Source organism: Anopheles ziemanni, chromosome 3 (genome assembly GCF_943734765.1).
Source record: "Anopheles ziemanni chromosome 3, idAnoZiCoDA_A2_x.2, whole genome shotgun sequence".
Taxonomy (NCBI): Eukaryota; Metazoa; Arthropoda; class Insecta; order Diptera; family Culicidae; genus Anopheles; species Anopheles ziemanni.
Window position 1 is genome coordinate 333,712 of NC_080706.1, and position 19,030 is coordinate 352,741.

The 19,030-nt window shown below is 42.7% G+C and overlaps 1 protein-coding gene across 1 annotated transcript; it reads left to right on the plus strand.

Moving 5' to 3' along the window:
* The first annotated feature begins 15,561 nt into the window (after nucleotides 1-15,561).
* Nucleotides 15,562-17,766, plus strand: LOC131288919 (uncharacterized). The gene is given in 2 exon segments (XM_058318100.1): nucleotides 15,562-16,584; nucleotides 16,708-17,766. Coding segments are annotated over 2 exon segments (2,082 nt in total).
* The last annotated feature ends 1,264 nt before the right edge of the window (nucleotides 17,767-19,030 follow it).

Genomic DNA, 19,030 nt, shown 5'->3' on the forward strand with positions numbered 1-19,030 from the left:
ACACACTGTATTTCTGTATAGGGCGCCCCTTTTAATCAACAATATGGCTGCTATATCCTTGAACTAGTAGTTTTTTGCGACATAGTTTGTTTTTGTATAATATTAAAATTTATGAAATGCTGAATTTAAAATAAAATAAAAAATATGTTGATGATACGTTTAGTAATTTAATTATTTATTAGAGATATTCCTCAACAAGTTATACCGCGTTTTTCAGTCCCAATATTAACATCTATAAACTTTCTGCTACTGTCAACATCCCCTGCTGAAAGTAGAGGTAAAATTAGCACGCTTCGAAATATTGCTTGTCGTTTGTGATGATCGCGCAGGCTCCGTCCCCGCCCTATATGCTAATGGACCCCATTGACGAAGCAAATGTGCGGATCACGTAAGTTTCACAAACCGTTTGTTGGGTGTTCGCAAAATACTTCGACTGCAGATTATGGACCGGCGATGAAGGTTCAAGATGTTTTGTTTACCGGATGTCCGACAGACCCGATGACGTGAGACAGTGCGTAAAAATATTCATCGAAGCTTGACCGTTGTAATGCAGCGTCAAAACGAGGTCAATGGGATGGAAACGGACTTCACGATATCCTGAAGTTCCGGCCGATTGATTGTTATGGGATAATGAATCAGTAGGGGATAGCAATTGGTCGACGGAGGCCGATACATGATCTGCATATTCACTTAGTGACAAGCCACAAAGAATTAAAATCCACATAACCAGGCCCAGAGTTCATATCACTCTAGAGTAAGCATCCAGTAGTGAGTAAGCCAGTAATAGCTAATTAAAATGATAAAGTTACGCTAAATGCTGACGCAGTCGCAGTAATGGTTCAGTAAACGGATTCAGTAAAGGCATAAGGCATCGCTTTAATTGATGGTGATGATGAAATGTATCACGAAACTAAATGAACGCCTTATTACTCTCAATGTTTATTTCGAAAATCAAATCAGCTTATTATCCCTTATTCAAACGAAATTAAATGGAATACATCAAAATGTATCAGATAATGGAAATAGAGCTTTCTTAAGTTATTCTATTACCCTACTTTTCATCGGTAAGCCAAGCGCAAAGTTATTTGAACTATTCATGAAGCAGTGTGCCAACCGTTCAACCGCAAAAACGACGATGACGCGCTGCCATGCTTGCATTTCCATTAGAATCATTAGTATATTTATTATTTCGATGATGTTGGCACTAACCGGAAGGTAAGTGGAATGGCGAGAGCTTCGGAATTGTACGAAAGAAAATCACCCACAATAATGAATTTGTTCGAGCATACATCGCGTCACACCTCAGACCTCAGACGGTGCATAAATGTGATATTGTACATTCACATGTGGTAGTGTACGTCTGCCATGCTCATGCATATGTAACAGCTTTTATGTAGGCCTGCGCAGGTTTATCTTCCGAAGAGAAAGAGGAACTGACGACCAGCGAAAGCAGCTACGGGAAAGAACAGCAGCAAATAGCGAACTGGAAGCAAGAAGAAGTGAACCGGTTTCGTAAAAGACTCCATGGCGCGAATAACCAATGAACCCCGGAACCACGAAAAAACTTCAAACGTCGTCATAGCGCGATACCTCAGTGATGAGACTACAGTTTACGATTGTGTGAAAGAGCATAAGCTATTCCGAGTGGGCTGTACCAGCTTCTCCCTCTTGGCGGGATACTTTCATTTTCCGTCATTTCACTTTCGCTCTCTCTGAAGACCTGCCTCCAGATCGCGGCGCCACTTCGCCGGCCGGTACTCTGGGTACTACCAGCTGCCAAGATGTTAGGCAACCTCACGATCTCTCGTTCGCTGGCTGGTGGTTTCTTGGTCTCCCGCTGCAGGCTTGCAGGCAACTGCTGGATGCGCAACAGTTTCGGGAAATGATCAGCGAGAGAAAACGCGGGGCTGCGTCAGTGGTCTAGAGAGTCTACCTCCAAACTTCGCGATCACGTACGCAATGCAGGCCTTTGGGAGAGCGACCCGCTTCCGACTGGCCTTGATGAATAATCGCGCGAAGGGGCCGCTCACGAGAAGAAGGTGCATCTCGAAGAGGGGACTGTCGTTGGAAAGTGTGACTTCGGCTTTCAACGTACCGCGAGGGTTTCGTTTAATAGAGTAGGTTGCTTGCACTCGGTTGGCATTTGGCAGATTACCGTGGAAGCTACAGGACAGGTGAGCGATCGAGCATCCGAGTGGGTAATTCGGCTGCCGTCTATTCTTGATCGCTTTAATGTCCACCTGGACGTGTGTGACTCGGGAATCGAATACGGATTCTCCTTTCGTGCTGTGACGTGTTACGTTTCGTCGATAGAGCAAAGCGTTAGGCACTAGCACTGTAGGCGCAGAGTTAATAAGTACCCCCAGGAGACCAGCCGCGAGTTACAGATAACAACCAACCGTTCGAACGGGGAAAAACCACCCGCACGTGAGAAGAATACGAAACACCACATTACGTGCCAGAAAATTGGACAAACACTCCATTGCAAACAACATTTTCACGCAGCCGGAACCGGATCCGTCGACCAATTCCTTTACGTCAATATCACCGTGCCGGCCTGTCGTTATTGTGTGGATGTGTAGCGTTGTTCTAGAGGTGGAGCTATAAAACAAACTAAGGGGTGAACCCGGAAGCTAGATTTGGGAAAGTGTAACGGCTTGTGTGCGTTGTTTTTTGTGTGAGTGAAATTTGGAATAAACCGTAACATACCCTCGAATACACTTCGATCATTGAATTATACGATTGTTTGGTGTCTGTTTTTCGGGAGGAGAAGTATTCAATTTAATTCAAGAAAAAAAGAAAGTTCAAACAAGGACGGGAACCGTTTTGGAACATAAAAACAAGCAGAAGCCCTAGACGACCGTTCGCACGAAAATGGTAAGTGATTGTTTGCTCATTTTGCTAATGGGGCATGGGACAGAGACGTGTGGAAGGTTTAGAAAAGTGGGTACAAGACCTGATATGCATCGACCTATAGGAAATTTTTAAAAATTCATCAATTGAAAATTGTGGGAAAGTGCTGATTTCAAAATGAATGAAATGGATTTGAAATTTATCAGTTGATTGAACTTTATCTGTCAATTAGTTTTTATCGATCATTCAAAATAGACGGTAATCTATTTTAAATCGAATTAGTATTATAATAGTTGTCAATTGATCACAATTAATGAGCAACCAAGTTTGAAACCTTGGTTTATAATCTATGTAGGGCGAGGCAACTGGAAAAAGAAGAAATTATTCGAATGTAACGAAAAATGCTCCGCAGATAGCCTTATGTTATCAGTAAATTAGAGGAGAAATTCGAAAAATGCACAACATTTGTACTTCCCGAATCGATAGAAGGAACCGAACGAGAACAGGAGGGATTGAGATGGAATCTGTGAAACTGTCCATGGGAACAGGTTAAACGAAGAGCATCGAAACGCAGGTGGCTTTTACAGCTTCGGGGTTATCGAAAGTTTTTCGCTTTCGGTTTCGGTTGCGGGGATTTGACTCAGCATTTTCGGCGGGTGTTTCCTTTGACGATGATTTTAGTTTTCAAAGATTCAGTTGAGTTCCTCCGTCTTTCATGCTTGTCGCTCACGAAACATCCTAAAAGAAACAACAAAATCGAAAAGTCTTTGATTAATTGAACTTGATTTCATGTTCGGTTCACTTCACTTAAGTCTTGCGTTGCAGGAATGTTCGGTTTTGTTTTCATAAGAAGAAGTATTTTTCGTTGTTTACGAATCAACCGCAATAGAATGTTCTTTAAACGTTGCAACATAATTAACTGAAATCCATCGTGAGAAAATATTCTTTGAGCTTATTTTCGATGTTTCGGTGTACCTACAATGCTAACAATCACAAAGAGTCACAACATATTTAAGGTAGCTTTTCCAGCTAAAGTGAATCATTGATATACGAAACGACATGAGGTGTCATGCATTGTAATTGTGCATCGTGAAAAACGCAATTTATCGCAATGGACATCATTATTTGTTTTGTTTGACTATGCAAATTTTCTTAATTTTTTTAATTCTTTTATTTTCATCATAAAGGGTAATGAGGGAGTTCCTCACGCGATATCTTAGGTTTTGGGTAAACGAATATAAAATTAAAAATATAGTGTAACATGTGTTTCAAATTCTTTGCGTAAGTTTGATAGCAGTTTTATATTTTCTTAACTTTTTGCTGGCCCATAATTGTCAATTGTGCTTTTAATCACACCTTGCGGCTCACACTTACTCCAAATCTTCCAAATTTGTCTCACACAATCTTCAAAATTTCTTGTCTTCCCCCAATGGGAATATTAAGCCTAACTTTCTCCGATCCTTCAAGCAAGCATAAACTAACACTGAGTCCAATGTTTGAACTTTGAATTGTGGAAGTGTTAATAAGCTGATTGATTATGATGACTGACCACGGGCCCCTGGTGTTTAAAATATAACTTCTAGCGCTTCACTTATCATCTGCAAGGGAAAGTTGATGGACTCGTCTATAAAAATATTCCGATTCCGGGGATTAAAACAACATCCAGTCCGAATAACATTTATTCGTTTTTCGTTCGATTGGCTTTAATCTAACAAAGTAGTAAAGTAAATTTGAATTTCATGCTTGAGAGTAGCTGAAAATGATTGCATCAAATAATCTATGAGACGTAACAGATTAGACAAAGAAGATTTCGAGTTCGATAGAAATAAACGTTTTCCAAAGTATTCCAAATACAAGCACCGTGTGAATGTGAAATGTTGTCGATAGAGTTTTGTTGAATTAAAGCTCACTTGTTATGTAAATCGTTTAAAAAAAAGCTTAACTTTTTTAGACTAGATAACTCTTAAGAAAATTTTCGCTCTCTTTTTAAAATTTAGAAATTAAAGAATAATTTATAAAAATTGGAAAAGTTCATCAACTTTTTACTATTACAAAAATTTCTGGATGACATGCAAAGCCTCACGTTGAATTCCACTTACGTGCATCAAACTTTTCGCTTTGATTTGGTTTTGAATCTCTTGCGTTGTAGGATGGCGTCATAGCGTATCTCACACCCTTCGTAAAACCGTTACCGTTGACCACTGTACGCTGTGACTTCATCCAGCCAAGAGAAATGAACAGGAAACATTTGTGTGAATAAAAACTGTGTTGGGTAAAAAACTCAACGCCGGGAAAATCCGGTTCGGGAAACAGAAAGGCGTGAGCGTTCAGCTGAAAGCAATTTGTGATTGCAGTCGTCATCGTCTGAGGTAGCTTTAAAGTGGCCTTCGTGGGGCAGAAATCTTTCGTCTGGAAAAAATGGCCAAGGCTATTGGAATTGAAATTCAAATTTCATGCAATCCGTCCATTTCCTGTTCGTCCACGTTTCAATCGAGACGAAAGTACGAGCAAAGTGACTTCTACAGATCGGGTGGGAGAGCCTTAAATAGCCTGAACTGATTTGAGTAAAATCATTCAAACATAGGTTGTAACAGTTATAAATAGTTTTAGCTAAATATCATTTGATTTTATAATATGAACAGTAAGGAGTAAAATCAAAGGAGGTTTTCAAGAAACGAAAATCTTTTTTTATTCTAAATGCAACACAGCAAAGTGCACTGAGTAAAAATAGAAACTTGCTCGTTCTAGCTCTTATCCGATTAAAACTAATTTACACCACGTGTTTGCGACGACAAAATGCGGGTCATGTGGCATCTCGCAATTAATGGAACTTCACACGCCTTTGTTGGACGGCACACGTGCCCAAGTGAGTTCTACGGCTCTATCTTCTTGGGGCAACTTGGATCTTCTGGATTGGAAATCCGAAATGTTACTTCCTATTCCTGCTATCGGAGCACGTCTTTGAATGGCATAAATATCTTAGATATCAATTTCGTTGAATTAAATTGAAACTTGCACCCTAACTATTACCTGCATGCAGCTTTTTACGCTGCTGCACAGGTGATGAAAAAAGAATTGATACGTGATTTTAAAGAGATTTGACTACCTGATTGATCTAGAGTTACGGGCACGCTACCAACGCTGACAAGACTACGCTTGAAATTGCAAAGCGCTCAGAACGATGCTAGTTTTGAATGGATTATCAATTTATTTGGTATAATGTATCTGTTATAAGTGATCATCGTAAAGAATAGCTAAATAAAAGCTAAAACGTTTCTAATCGTAAGGCTCTCTCAGTGCTTCTAAAAAGAATAGCGACTTTGTGCTTAGCCCTCTCGTTGAATCTCAGCCACGATAAGGCGTTCTATGGGAGTTAAGGGACCCCAAAACATTTTAAATTTACTGCAAAATTTTACTTAGGTGACGTGGGCGTAACCTGGATGAAAGCTGGATGATTCAACATATAATCAAACGTAGTTGATTTAATGTCTTGGGCACGGCGGATTCAATTTAAATAATGCAGTTGTCAAACTTGTACAGAATGCAAATGCTTGTTTAATGCAAACGTTAGTTGCAAAAACACATGTGTTATCTTTGTTAGAGACTCGCTTAAATTACAAAGTATATAAGTTGGATTGATTGTAGAAATCATCTTACTAAACCCTTGTGGAATATGTTAGAGGATACATCAACACACAATATGATTTCAGTTGTACAGTTGAATGATTGGTCACAGTTCATTTTGAACCTTTTGTTAATACCAAAACAAACGAAAAGAAAAATAACGTAAACCTACAAAACGAGAGATCGGTGAACCAGCGGAAGTTAAATTTCATCTGACTGGCAACATGACGATATCTTGTGTCGATCGCTTCCTCATCACAGTGTTATTTTGTCGATTTCCGAATGGGAAGGGGCTCTGAACGATTGTGAACGAACACGAAGAAACAAGAAACGACGCAAAGGAAATCGCATTGTTGATTAAGAAGATGACTTTGAGATAAGATTCTACTGCTTCTACTAGTTCTATGAGAAAAGAACACTATTGATTAATGTTCATTCTCCCTTCCCCAAGCTATTGATTCAAGTGCCGTTGGCAATTGACCTTTTTTTGAAGTAAGATGTTTTCCTTCTTTCCTCTAAAATATATCGATGGTGCTGCAAGGATATGTCTTATTTAAACAATTATTGAGTTGCAAAAGCCATTTAGGGGTGGATGGGGTAATACGCACCCCTTAAGGAAAACTATAAAATTTTCTAACAACTTGGCTCTTGATTGTTGATTTTATCACTGGATATGATTCATAAAGGTTCAAACTAGTTACCAATTCAGGAATGTTTGCTTTTTTTGCTAAGAAAAACGTATTTTTTCAGTTTTGAAAAAGTTCAATTTTTGATCGATCTGTATCTGGTTGAGGCAAAACGCACCTTTGCTAGGGGTAATACGCACCACAACAAAGGGGTAATACGCACCACAACAAAGGGGCAATACGCACCACAACAAAGGGGTAATACGCACCACAACAAAGGGGCAATACGCACCACAACAACGAGGCAACATGCACTGTCAAATTAAGATAGTTTGTTTACAAACTGGGTGCATATTGCCCCCATTCATTGTTGAACACATTTTTAACTAAAATATGAGTAAATTTGCATACTTTCCGAAATTTTCATGAATTGTCTCAAGCACTGATTCTCAATTCACTAAATTTCGTATTCCTCGTGGGTAAATATCGGTTTTTGCACTTAATATTCCTTAGCGAAATGGTAAGTCACATTATAACAAAAACTGTCTGAGCTGAGAATCATTTTCTTTTGCGTTTATTTCGCGTTTCTGTTGATGTAGAGCTATCAAACTCACAGGGTGACCATATTTCAGGTTGATCTTGCAGAGTGACTACGTTTTACGCGTTGAAAACTCGTTTTTCATTGGAAATGGGAAAGGGTGCGTATTGCCTCAGGGGTGCGTATTACCCCAGCCACCCCTACCTTTACCTGCTGGTAGAGTATTGAGTTGATTGATTGAATAAAGTTCTCAATGTGGAAGAACAATCTAACCGAATCTCAAACCTGGAATCAAAGGAACGATAATGCGAATGATCCCCTAATTCAACCATAAAACACACGCTTAGTTGAATATTGTACCAAATGAACTGCGCTCGAGCTCCAAGTCAATGCAAACGGGTTGAGTTCAGGAATGCAATTAAAGGTAGAATTTGAACATGCTAAAAGTGGCTCGGCAAATCGGAATGTTACGTTTTCCTCTGTTCGTACATATTTTCTTCAGATTCATCCAAAGGAGATAGACATTGCAACGGTATTCCGTAGTAAAGCCATATCATATCTAAAGCGAATTAACAAAGAAGGGCACATCTAGTAACAACTTCATAAAAATATCTTAAATTGTTTCCCAAACTTCCGTGGGATTGTATATTGAACTACAGGACATTACAAAAAAGAAAATTCACCTTTTGCAACAGTAGAGCATAACAAACACGCTCACCTTATTTTCACTGTGGATTAATCATATTTCTTCCGGCGTGCCTCCCTACCATATATCTTGCATAATCGACGGTACGGCTGTGTGAATATGAGCTGCAAAATGCGCCTCAATTCCGTTCGGAAATGAGATGCGGAGAAAGGAGAATGCAGAAAAACGGAGTATGCCTGGTAGCACACATTTGAGTAACAAAAGCAAATGTGCCGGCATAGAGTTACGGGTGAAGAGAGTGTAACAGTGCAGTTACTTAAACACTGGTAGCGGTAATATGCGTCAGTTTCACCAATTTTGTTTGTGCATGGTCGGAAACGCTAGAAGGCTTCATTTAACCATGAAGAAAGTGAGAAACGAGGAGTAAAACAAGCACAGACACTCCGATGCTATCTCCTTTACTTGACTTTGCCTAACAGGTAGAAGAATATACATACCAACCACGTGAGTATTTGAGGTTGTTTCTTATTTGGTTTAAAAGTGATTTATTTAACTAGTCGAATTATGGCTAGCTGCTGGACACGAATGTGTTACATCTTAGGGAGAAAAATAATGCGGCACATCTGGAAAGCATAAAACGCGTTGCACGAGTGTGAACGAACGTGAAGTTCAGACAAATACCTTGCAAGGCCCATCACTCAGAGCGACGTAATACACTTCCGTTCGTTGGCATGACTATGTTGCATCACCACAATGACCGTGATTAATTTTGTGATGGCGAGGTGATGTTCGAACTGACTTTACCTATACTTGTAGCATTTTCTTTAGAAACCTCGTTTATAAAGTCTTTTGGAAAAACAAGATTGAATAAGGGGTAATTATAAATCATTTACCAAAAAAGCGCAAATCATTTCTTGAACTATACCAGGCAAAGAAAAAACTTAAACTCATAGACAATGTGTGCAATTTAGTATAATGTAGGTTTTGAAAAGTATGATAAATCAATTGTAAAAGAGACAACGTGCTACTTTCTGATGTTTTCTACCACCTCAATAAAAAAAATAAACATGAATTATTCCAAGCTCCGGGCAACATGGTACGAACTAACCGTAACCTAAGCTCTTAGATGAGTTTCCCTCGTGGCAATCTAAAAACAATTAGCTTTGTGACAGATAATTAATATTAATGAAAACTGAACAACTCCTTGGTTATAGTTTAGAAGAAGTTTTATCACTAAAAGCGGGAAGACAGGCAGGTACAAGGCGCTAGTGAATGTTTAATATGCAAAATAAATTTAAATAAAACGAAGAACTAAACAGTTAAATGATGGCCATGAAAGTCAAGAAATAGCTATCTCAAGAGCTACTGGGGTGCAATTCACTTGTCTCAAAACCTGTAAGCATGGTTTCGCGCATCAAACATTTGACCGTCATAACAACCAACTTTAAATAATGGTGGCATGCATAAATAACATCTAAACATCTTATTAGAAAAATGTTCCCATTAATATAAACCGCAGGCATGCAATGTGGAGTTTGGGCACGGGCAGATGTGTTTGCGGTCGAGTAAAACCGCGTCGTTGCTGAATGTTCTGCCCTTTTAGCACGAGGTGATGTCTTGTTCGGTTATATGTCACGCTTTTGGTAGAATCGAATAGATACCCTTAAGCGCAAATTAGAGCAATGCGTGGTGCTGTATGGCTCTTGGATGATGGAAACGTGGATCCTTCAGAAAAGACCTTAAACAGCAAGGACAGGTGTTTAAGTGGCTTTGAAGGTGCGAGTGTGAGGAAAAAATGATTCATTACATAATTATTGTGAGAAGCCGCGAGGAAACGGTGCTTTTATGATCATCCCCAAAACACATGATATTACCCGTGAAAGTAGATTATCTCATCCGGCAAATCAGTACTTGCGGGTTATATTGGAGCGTCTAAACATATTACGGTTTCGCTTTATCCGTAGAAAACTGAAGGCTCCACCACAATTCGAGTCACTTTCTAAGCTTTTGTGCGGTTTCTATACATGCTCGGGAGCTGGCTTTATGACACGGAGGTTAGGCCGGAAAGAAACTTCCCCGAGATTACTCGTAAAACATGCGGCGCAAACGAAGCTAAACGAGTAAGAAAATACGGCACGAGAGAAGGTCGTTAATGAACGTGAACCGACCGAGTGGGAAAAGGTTAAACGGATGCAATGTCACGATGAGTCACTCTTTCTTTTTCACCATCGAAAACATGATTTCCTACATTATATGTATAGAGTTTATAATTTTGCTACAACGTTTTTAAAATTCGTTGGCAAACAATTGAATCCCTGTTTTCGATACGTTAAAAAAATATCGTGCTTCACCGGTTTTATCCGGTACCGGCTCAAAGTTCGTTTAAGAAAACGATTTCGTGTGAATCGCTAACGGATCTCTATCTGCAACTCAAGCTACTTGAAGTTGGATCAAGTATCGTTGCGTGCGAATCCTCTTGGTTTCTACTGGTTTGGAACAGCGGAACATACTTCAATTGATCCAAAAGAGATGAAGATGTCCTTGAAGGTAACCAGAGCGAATCCGTACGAAACGCGAAACCTCCGTAGCTGGAGTGCGCGGTCGTGCGTCCCGAGATGCTTCAATCTGTCATTATTGTAGTTGCGCTACCGGATTCACTGGAGCAGTCATCACATTACCATCATGCCGTGCTTGTCTGGGTCAAGGCTAGAGCAGGGTTCTGACGAACATTTTCATCGTTTTCTATAAATGCGTTCGCCGCTGAGTGCCGCTGAATGGAGGTATTTATCACCCCGATCGCTAGCGATGAAGAGCGGAAGGGTAGGTCTAATTATGGAAAAACTCGTCCTCTGACGGACGGTAAAGTTGATGGTATATCTCTGCAAAAGGTGACGACGGCTGACTCTGGCATCGGGGAGGCGAGGAAAATGTTTTTCGCCCATTTGTTGCTGGCGGCCGGGGTACCCAAAGTAAGCTCATTAAAAATTCATGAGTACCATAATTCGGTCTGTTAGGCGGCCCTTTCACTGCAAATCCTATCCGTGAACCTGAAAGGATCTGCGTCCTTTGACCCGCGCCCCCACTGCAATTTGTGTACTCACGCGGAGGGATGTCGAGGCATCGAAAAAGGCGACGGGCGACTTTGTACCGTTTTGCGTTGATTGGAATTTCAAGTTTAATTAGCTGCGTTGCGTAGTGTTGCGTGTATCGAGTACTTGTTCTCACTTCGTCGATAGCTAATTAATGCCATGCTGGGCCAAGAGTTCAACCAAGCCATCAGGAGACGTATGGCCGTTGTACACAATTTTAAAGCAAGCAAATAGCATCTACTAGCGACAGACGATATCGAAACGGACTCTTAGGCAAAGCATTCGTCGGCTATCAGCAACGATGAATTTCCCAGAGGCCATTTCATAGTTTGAAGTTGCTGAATCGGCAACTTAGTCACAGGTACACTTCAAAGGGCGGCCTAAGATGACCATGAGTCTCTGGAGTCTGTTCTGTCTGAAAAAAGTTTTTTGTTCTCGAGTTTCCTCAAATCGCTATGTCGCGCAAGAGTTTCCAGCAATGGAAGTTAAAAAACATACTCTCTACTCCAATCTTGTCGGGAGCAACTCGATACCTGTGCTGGATTGCGCTGATTGACAGTTCAATTTGGTGTCATTCTTTTCTCGAGGCACTTTCTTCCTCGTTTGGCCAAGGGAGCTTAGGTCTGTACTTCAAGTGTTCCAAAGCACTGCCGAGGCACTACGGCTTGCTCTCAATGCTGGGTAGCCATACAGCGCCAAAGAAGTCGCCCCGAAGGATTTACCGAAGCTGCTGACACCCATTGACACATGTCCACATTAACAAGTGGGATCGACTGGACACGGCGCATCGGCTATGGTTCCGTATCGGAAACCGGAGTGTCATGCTTCCTTCCCATCGGTTGCAGTGGTGACAAATATCTGCTGATGAATATTGACAAGCACCTTGGGATTTGATGATTGCAGTTTTTGCTGCGTGGATAAAAAATTATCCGAGTGGATGGTTTTACGTGGTTCTTATTGAAAAAAGTAAGGAAACATATCATAGTCATCTTCGTGATGATGCTTATTTGAGGATTGACCAAAGGCCGACAATGGATGGCAAAAGTAAACCGAAAGACTCGTCGCATGAACAATAGTCTGACGGTAAAATTCGTGTATCTGATATTGGCTAACATTCCAATCTTTTCGATGCCTATCCAATTCCAACACACTGTGTTGCTATTTGAGTTCTTTCCGAAACATGGAAAATAAAACCCAATTACCAAATCCGTTTCACGCATCGATAATTTCGTAGATGCCCGTCAGCATCTTTTTTCGAGGTAATGGCGAGGCTTGGTGTTTTGTGGAAAATACAGAAATTTGGAATTGTTGTTAAGCCCAGCTAAATGTTTAGCCCTTTTTTCATCCCGATCGAAATTTTTCGCGTGGCATTGGATTTGGATTTCCGAATATTTGTTGTCCATTGTTTCCGAATGTTACCTTTCACCACGGGGAATGTGTAAAGGAAAAGGAAACAACTAAATAAAGATAAACTACGCAAGAAGGTCACCGAGATTGGATGTGGTTTTTGGTTTGTTTTGATATTGGGTGTTAAAATGCACGAAATCTTCTGCCACGTGTGAAATTCACGTGAGACAAGAGAAATTGGTAGCAACAAAGCGTGGTGGAGACAAGTTTATCCACTTGTTTTCTCTTCACCCAATATAAAATCAATATTTAAATTCTACCATGCTGACATCGGCATCCTCGTCGCCGTCGTTTATTGGCCCCGCCAAGGCGATATCGATTTTCACGACGAAAGAGACACGTATATGAAACTCGGTCCGAACGGCGAAAACAACAAGCTGGTATGCAAGGAACCGTTAGCGTCCAGCTCTCTGAACCTCAACTCCTGGACCTCGAAGCATGATTAGGAAGGCAACAGCCATCATGAGGGCATCGTTGTGACCCGCTGGTACTGTTGCAATCACTTTGACGGTGATACTCGACGCGATCGTAACAGGTACGTCATCCGAAACAGTAATTTCATTAAAACACCACGGCGTTGTGGCAAGGCGACGCACTGTCCACGAAAGCCCATCGATTGCGGTTTCTGCTGCGTCCCCTGGAAGGGATTTGGGAAACTTTCTCCCATTCTACCCCGCCCCAAACCCTTGTACCATTACATCCACTCCTGTGCGGCTCGAGCAAACAACGTCGCGGCCGGTTTCGTATTGCAGAGGGGGAAGAGCTGTTGAGGTTGTTGCCGAACGCCAACCTGGATGCCAAACAGTTGATCGAACAGTGTGTAAACACGGGCAACACGAGCACTATCAACAGCATCTTGGCTGAGTCGGGAAGGTCGGTGACGGTGATGCTGATGGACCTTTTCCCGAAAACCGCAAACAAGAAAATGTACCACTTCAGCTGAGACGCGCTGGCAGCTCGACGAAGGATGTCGGTTCCAGTGCCCGAAACCCTAAAGGGCACCGCAATTGGATGGTCCCTGCGTGTGCTATATCGTCAAGCACGATGGCGTTGGTGTCGTCCTTGCCATGAAACGAAGGCACTTCCTCCTTCTTTGCTCTCCATGCAAACAACTTGTTTTTCTTTCTTTTCGTCGCATTTAAGATGTCGCCACTAGGAATCCATGGTTCTAATTCAAGTGTTTGACATGCCCTGCGGTATTTTTGTATCTTCAATATTTTTACAAGTACACCGTATTCTTCGGTCTTTGGATACGACAGGAGCTAGAGATAATATTTAGCAAATTGCTACATTGTTCCAAGAATACTTTGTACTATTTTTGTAGTTTAACCATTCGGGTAAAATCTGAACATAAAAAGAACATAATAAAACATATTACTGGATATGATACCGTGATTTATGTGTTTAACCTATGCTCGAAATCCAGCTTTCGAAATGCGAACCTTTTAGATTTCCTACATACGCTTTCTATCCTATATGCGATTTTATCCATGCGCTTCACACGCAGTTGTGCTCTTTTGTTACTAGGAAAGAGGCTCTTATCGAAAGTGAAAGTTTATCCAAATATCCCCAGCTCCCGACCACAGGAGTGTGCAAACCGTTGACAGCAGTATCGGTAAACAACCACCGACTAAATATAAAATAACAACCAAAAGCTCCACCGCCAATAACTTTCACATCCGCTTATAGCTCACTTTCTTTTGGGTGGAGAGCGATTTTGTCATTAGTTGACTAATTTTATTCACCACTGCACTGGCGGGTCGAGGCTTTTGTGGTTTTTGTGGTTTTTGGAAACGTTACGGGACACGCTCAACTCACACGCTCTTACCTGTTGGCCGACCATCGCTGTGAGCGATTATGATGGTGGATATTACACGCGAGCATAATCATAAACTCACCGTACGTTTTAAATACATTTGAGCCTTCTATTGTTTTGACCAGGTGTGTCTCTAAGGCACGCATAAGTTTCTCAACGCAATCGGCACAGGACCCCTGAAGGTAACTTTTTCTCTTTTGCTCGGCTTCATTATTCGTCAGCGATTTGCTTCGGGGAGAATCCATCACGAACCGCAACAATGTCAACGCCAGTCCATCCCTGAGGCGTTTCGGATAATTAAGTTCCGGTTCCGTAACGGTTTTTTTTTATTTAAAATTGAAAACATCGAACATTGACGCCTCTACAACCACTGCCTAACCATTTCCCGAATGTGGTGGTGGAAAAAGTAATAAAAAATGTCCGCCACAGTGTGGTAACGGGCTTGGGCGTATCAAAATAACGACAAAAATGAAACGGGAAACGGACAGCTTGTACGCAACGCGAAGCAGCGAAAGTATCCCCTCCCTGCGGCGAGCATCTTGGAGATGCTGTTTACTGTCATGCTGGCGGAAGCTTGCCACTTCTGCCCAAGAGCCGATCGATCCCAGGGTTACGGTCACTTTCACTATCGAACTGATGGGGTACGACTGGTGTAGGAAGAACGCTCGCCGTTTTGGTGTGGTGAGATCATAATCTTCCAGGTGATCATTTAGTGGTCGGCGAGTTTCTTTCCCGCGCTGATTTGTTTTCCGGGGTATCCGTTTCCATGTTTCGCTTTTGCTCCGAACCTCGTTCTCTGTTTTGCGATGTAAAGGTGAAACTTAACTGGCCATCTTCATGTTGTGCCGAAGTGGCTTTGCTGTGTTCACTGCCTCCAACCAAAATGTATGTCTCATCGACTCGAAATCCAACTTGGGCTTGGATGTAATAATCTTTGCGTTCGCAATTGAATGCTTTGATTAATGTTTTTATCGATTTCATTTTAGGTTCTCCAGTCATCCACGTGGTTGGTATGTGTCGCGCTTTTGCTCTCCAAAGCATCAGCCGTGGTAAACAATGCGAATCAATCGAATCACGAAGCACAACGTCGAGAAGCGCCGCTGTCGGACTCTTATGGTCCTCCGCTTCCCACGGGCCCTGAACTTCCTGCACCAGTATACGGAGTTCCTGCTGTAGCCAACTATCCACCTCCTCCACCGGATATACCGCCACCTGCGCCGCCAGTCCAGGTGCCGCACAAAGAGTACGGTGTTCCGGTGCAAAATTATGGGCCTCCGCATGTTAACATCGAGTACGGACCACCACCAGCCCCAGCACCAAAGCCAGTCTTCAATTCACATCCCAAACCTCAGTACCACCATGGCCCTCCACAACAGCACCACCCGAAAAAGTCATCATCCTTCCTGGAGCAGCTGTTCTCGACGTTTGGATTCGGCGGTGGTAGCGACAGCCATCATCAACACCATCCACCGAAACCGATTTACGGCCCTCCGGGGCCCGTCTACGGACCTCCCTCGGGACCTAAACCAGTCTACGGCCCACCTTTGCCACCACCTGCACCGGTCTATGGACCACCGGTGCACCAACAAGCTCCACCGAAACCGTCTTATGGTGCCCCGAGACCCGCCTATGGTCCACCACCACAATCCAGCTCCTTCTCGGTTCAGTCGGCCAGTTTTGGTCACCACCATTTAGGAGCTTCCGTTCATGCTCCACCGACTCCTCCCGAGATCAAGTGTGACGGCTGGAAACCCATCGCTGGTCCCGTCGTTCAACCGGAGGTACACGCTCCAGAATCCTCCTACGGGCCTCCACCGAGTGGAGATTTTTTGGGAAATCATAACCACCAGCACGATTCTGCTGGGGCTAGCCTTGACGTGAGTGACATTGGACTGCAACTGCCGAAACTTGAACATGGCCCTGTTTTCAACGCCCATTCGGAGCACCATTCCAGTTTGGAAGTTCCTAAGGGTAACAGTTTCGAGGTAAGAAAGCTACTGATCAAATTGAAAATGAGTCCTCCAAACTTTTGAATGTCGATAATCAATAACAGTATTCAGTTCATGCAACAGATATCATGCAATGTTACTTTATTTATTGCGTTTCAGGTTCATTCGAATTTCATTAGCGACTCTTATGGAGCACCGCCGGCGGATTCGTTCCTTCCTGGCAGCTACAAGCCTTCATTCTCCAAGCCTTCAGTCCCTCTGCCGCCTCCACCATCGCCACAAAAACTTCACTTCGCACCGACCCAACACTACGGACCCCCGCAACGCCACCCAGGGCTTGGTATCTCACACGGCAGCGTGAGCGGAAATTTGAAACCATGGCCAGTGGCTGGATCGCCTCCCCGTCATCCGATTGCCTACCGGCCACCCGTACCACAGGGTCTCATAGAGTCGATCGGACATGCCGTGGAGCATGAGGAGAACTTTGGAACCAAACCAGCTTACTCCGGCGATGTCTATCTTCCGCCTCCAACGCGCGATGCTACTCACGGTGGATCGTCTAGCTCGGAACTGAATGCTCTTCCATCGGAACAGCCAGCCAAACCCTTCCTCACACAACATCAACTACCACCCTCGGCCCAAGCCTTCGTTCAAGAGCCACGCTTCCATTCGCAGGATATCGTGGCAGTGTCAAACGATTGCGGTCACGGGCCCACCTCGGTTGACGTACAGCAGTCAGTTCAAACCAACCAGCTCTCGATCGTCGGTCCATCTGCCACAGCCAGCTACTCGGCCGACTACAGCAATTCCAACTCTGTCGAGGGTCATTACGATATATCCGCCTCTGGTGGTCACGTTCACACTTCCAGCCTACCAGGACTCGATAGTGGCATTGGAGGATTAGAGCTGATCTCGGCACAAAAGTCCCAAAGCTTGACCATTCCCGTGCAAGGACAGCACGGCGCCTACCATCTGCAGTTTCAGTCAGCTGATCCACAAGGAGCTGGCTCCGCTCCACACGAGCAGATCCTCTCGGAAGGTCTGCTTCAATCGATATTGAGTGCTATCGAGCAGCCCCAGCAGCATCGATCGTCGGGCGAACCCGATTCGTATGATCCTAATATCGACCATAGTGAAGTGTCGGTGTTCCTGAAAAGCCCTGAAGGTCAGAAAACGCTACAAGATCACCCTAATGGGCACGTCGGCCATAGAAGATAAAACCAGCAATTAAGAATCTCGATCCTGGCGAGAACCATTCCTGAACCATCCAAATGGATTAACTTATTTCATCCCACTAAAATTCCTCGAGAACGCCTCCGATTACGTGAGATTGCAACGCCTCGAATAAATTATTTCTCCATTCCATCGAGCGATCAATCAATCGATCGGTGTCGGCGATTGATCTAACCGTGTTAAATTATCAATTAAACATTTCCGTCACCTTATCCGCCACGGTCGATCGCGCAGCACGTGTGGACAGGCTACGTGCCTTTCATTAGCATGTCGGCAATGGAGCGTGAGATTGCGACAGTACATTAAACAAGCTAAAGCTGGTGTCACAAGGCTCTTGGGCTGCACGGATGCTCGAAAGAAGAAAAATAAATGAGGAAGGAAAAAACAAGCACGGTAGAAAAAGAAAAAGAAATTGATGCGAGTATGTTGCAGTCATGAGCATATGTAGACCGGCATTGTAATTAAGTATTTAATTATTTTATCAGCTGTTGGACAACGCGTTGTTTTACGGCTGTACCGTTTGTATGGGCTTTGGATGTATGAGCGAATGTCAGTATGACTTTACGTGTGCCTGTGTGAACCTGTACGGTAATCGTGTTTTTCCGTATGCTATGCGGAACGAAATGTAAACTATTTGTGGATATAAAACCGTAAATTAATCGGGTAGCATAGTCTGCACAGATTTTTACTCACGTAACACCGAAAGATGAAAACTGAAATTGTGACAACCAAAGGTAAGCTAGTCGAATAGCATGGTAATCTTCTTCTTCTTAGCTTGTGATACTGTAAGGTAGTATTGGAAAAAGCTACAATTCACTACCAAGTGCCGATTGGTAATTTTTGTTTCGTTTATAATATTATGCATAGGCGTTAAGAGCCAACAATAATTTTGAAATTTTGTACCGATTGAAAACGGTTGGAACGGACCGGAAATGGAATGGCACAACCGAGGGGTATGATTGGGGAAAGAACAGAGCGGAAAGAATAAATTCACCAGTCCTGTGTTTTCGTTGCCGACCTGCTACGAATTGATAATCGAAGCGAACGAGAGAAACCCGTTGAATAAATTATTCAGAAGAACGGAATTTCGAATGCTTGTTTTTTCAACGTTTGAACTCAAATTTCCATCGTTTTACAGATTTTCTTCAATTTTCCTGTTTTGTTATTTGTGTAGATTTTATCTCAAGCTGTCGAAAACAACATTCGAAATGATTTTAAAATGACTATTTTCATGGGTCTTGCAATAAAA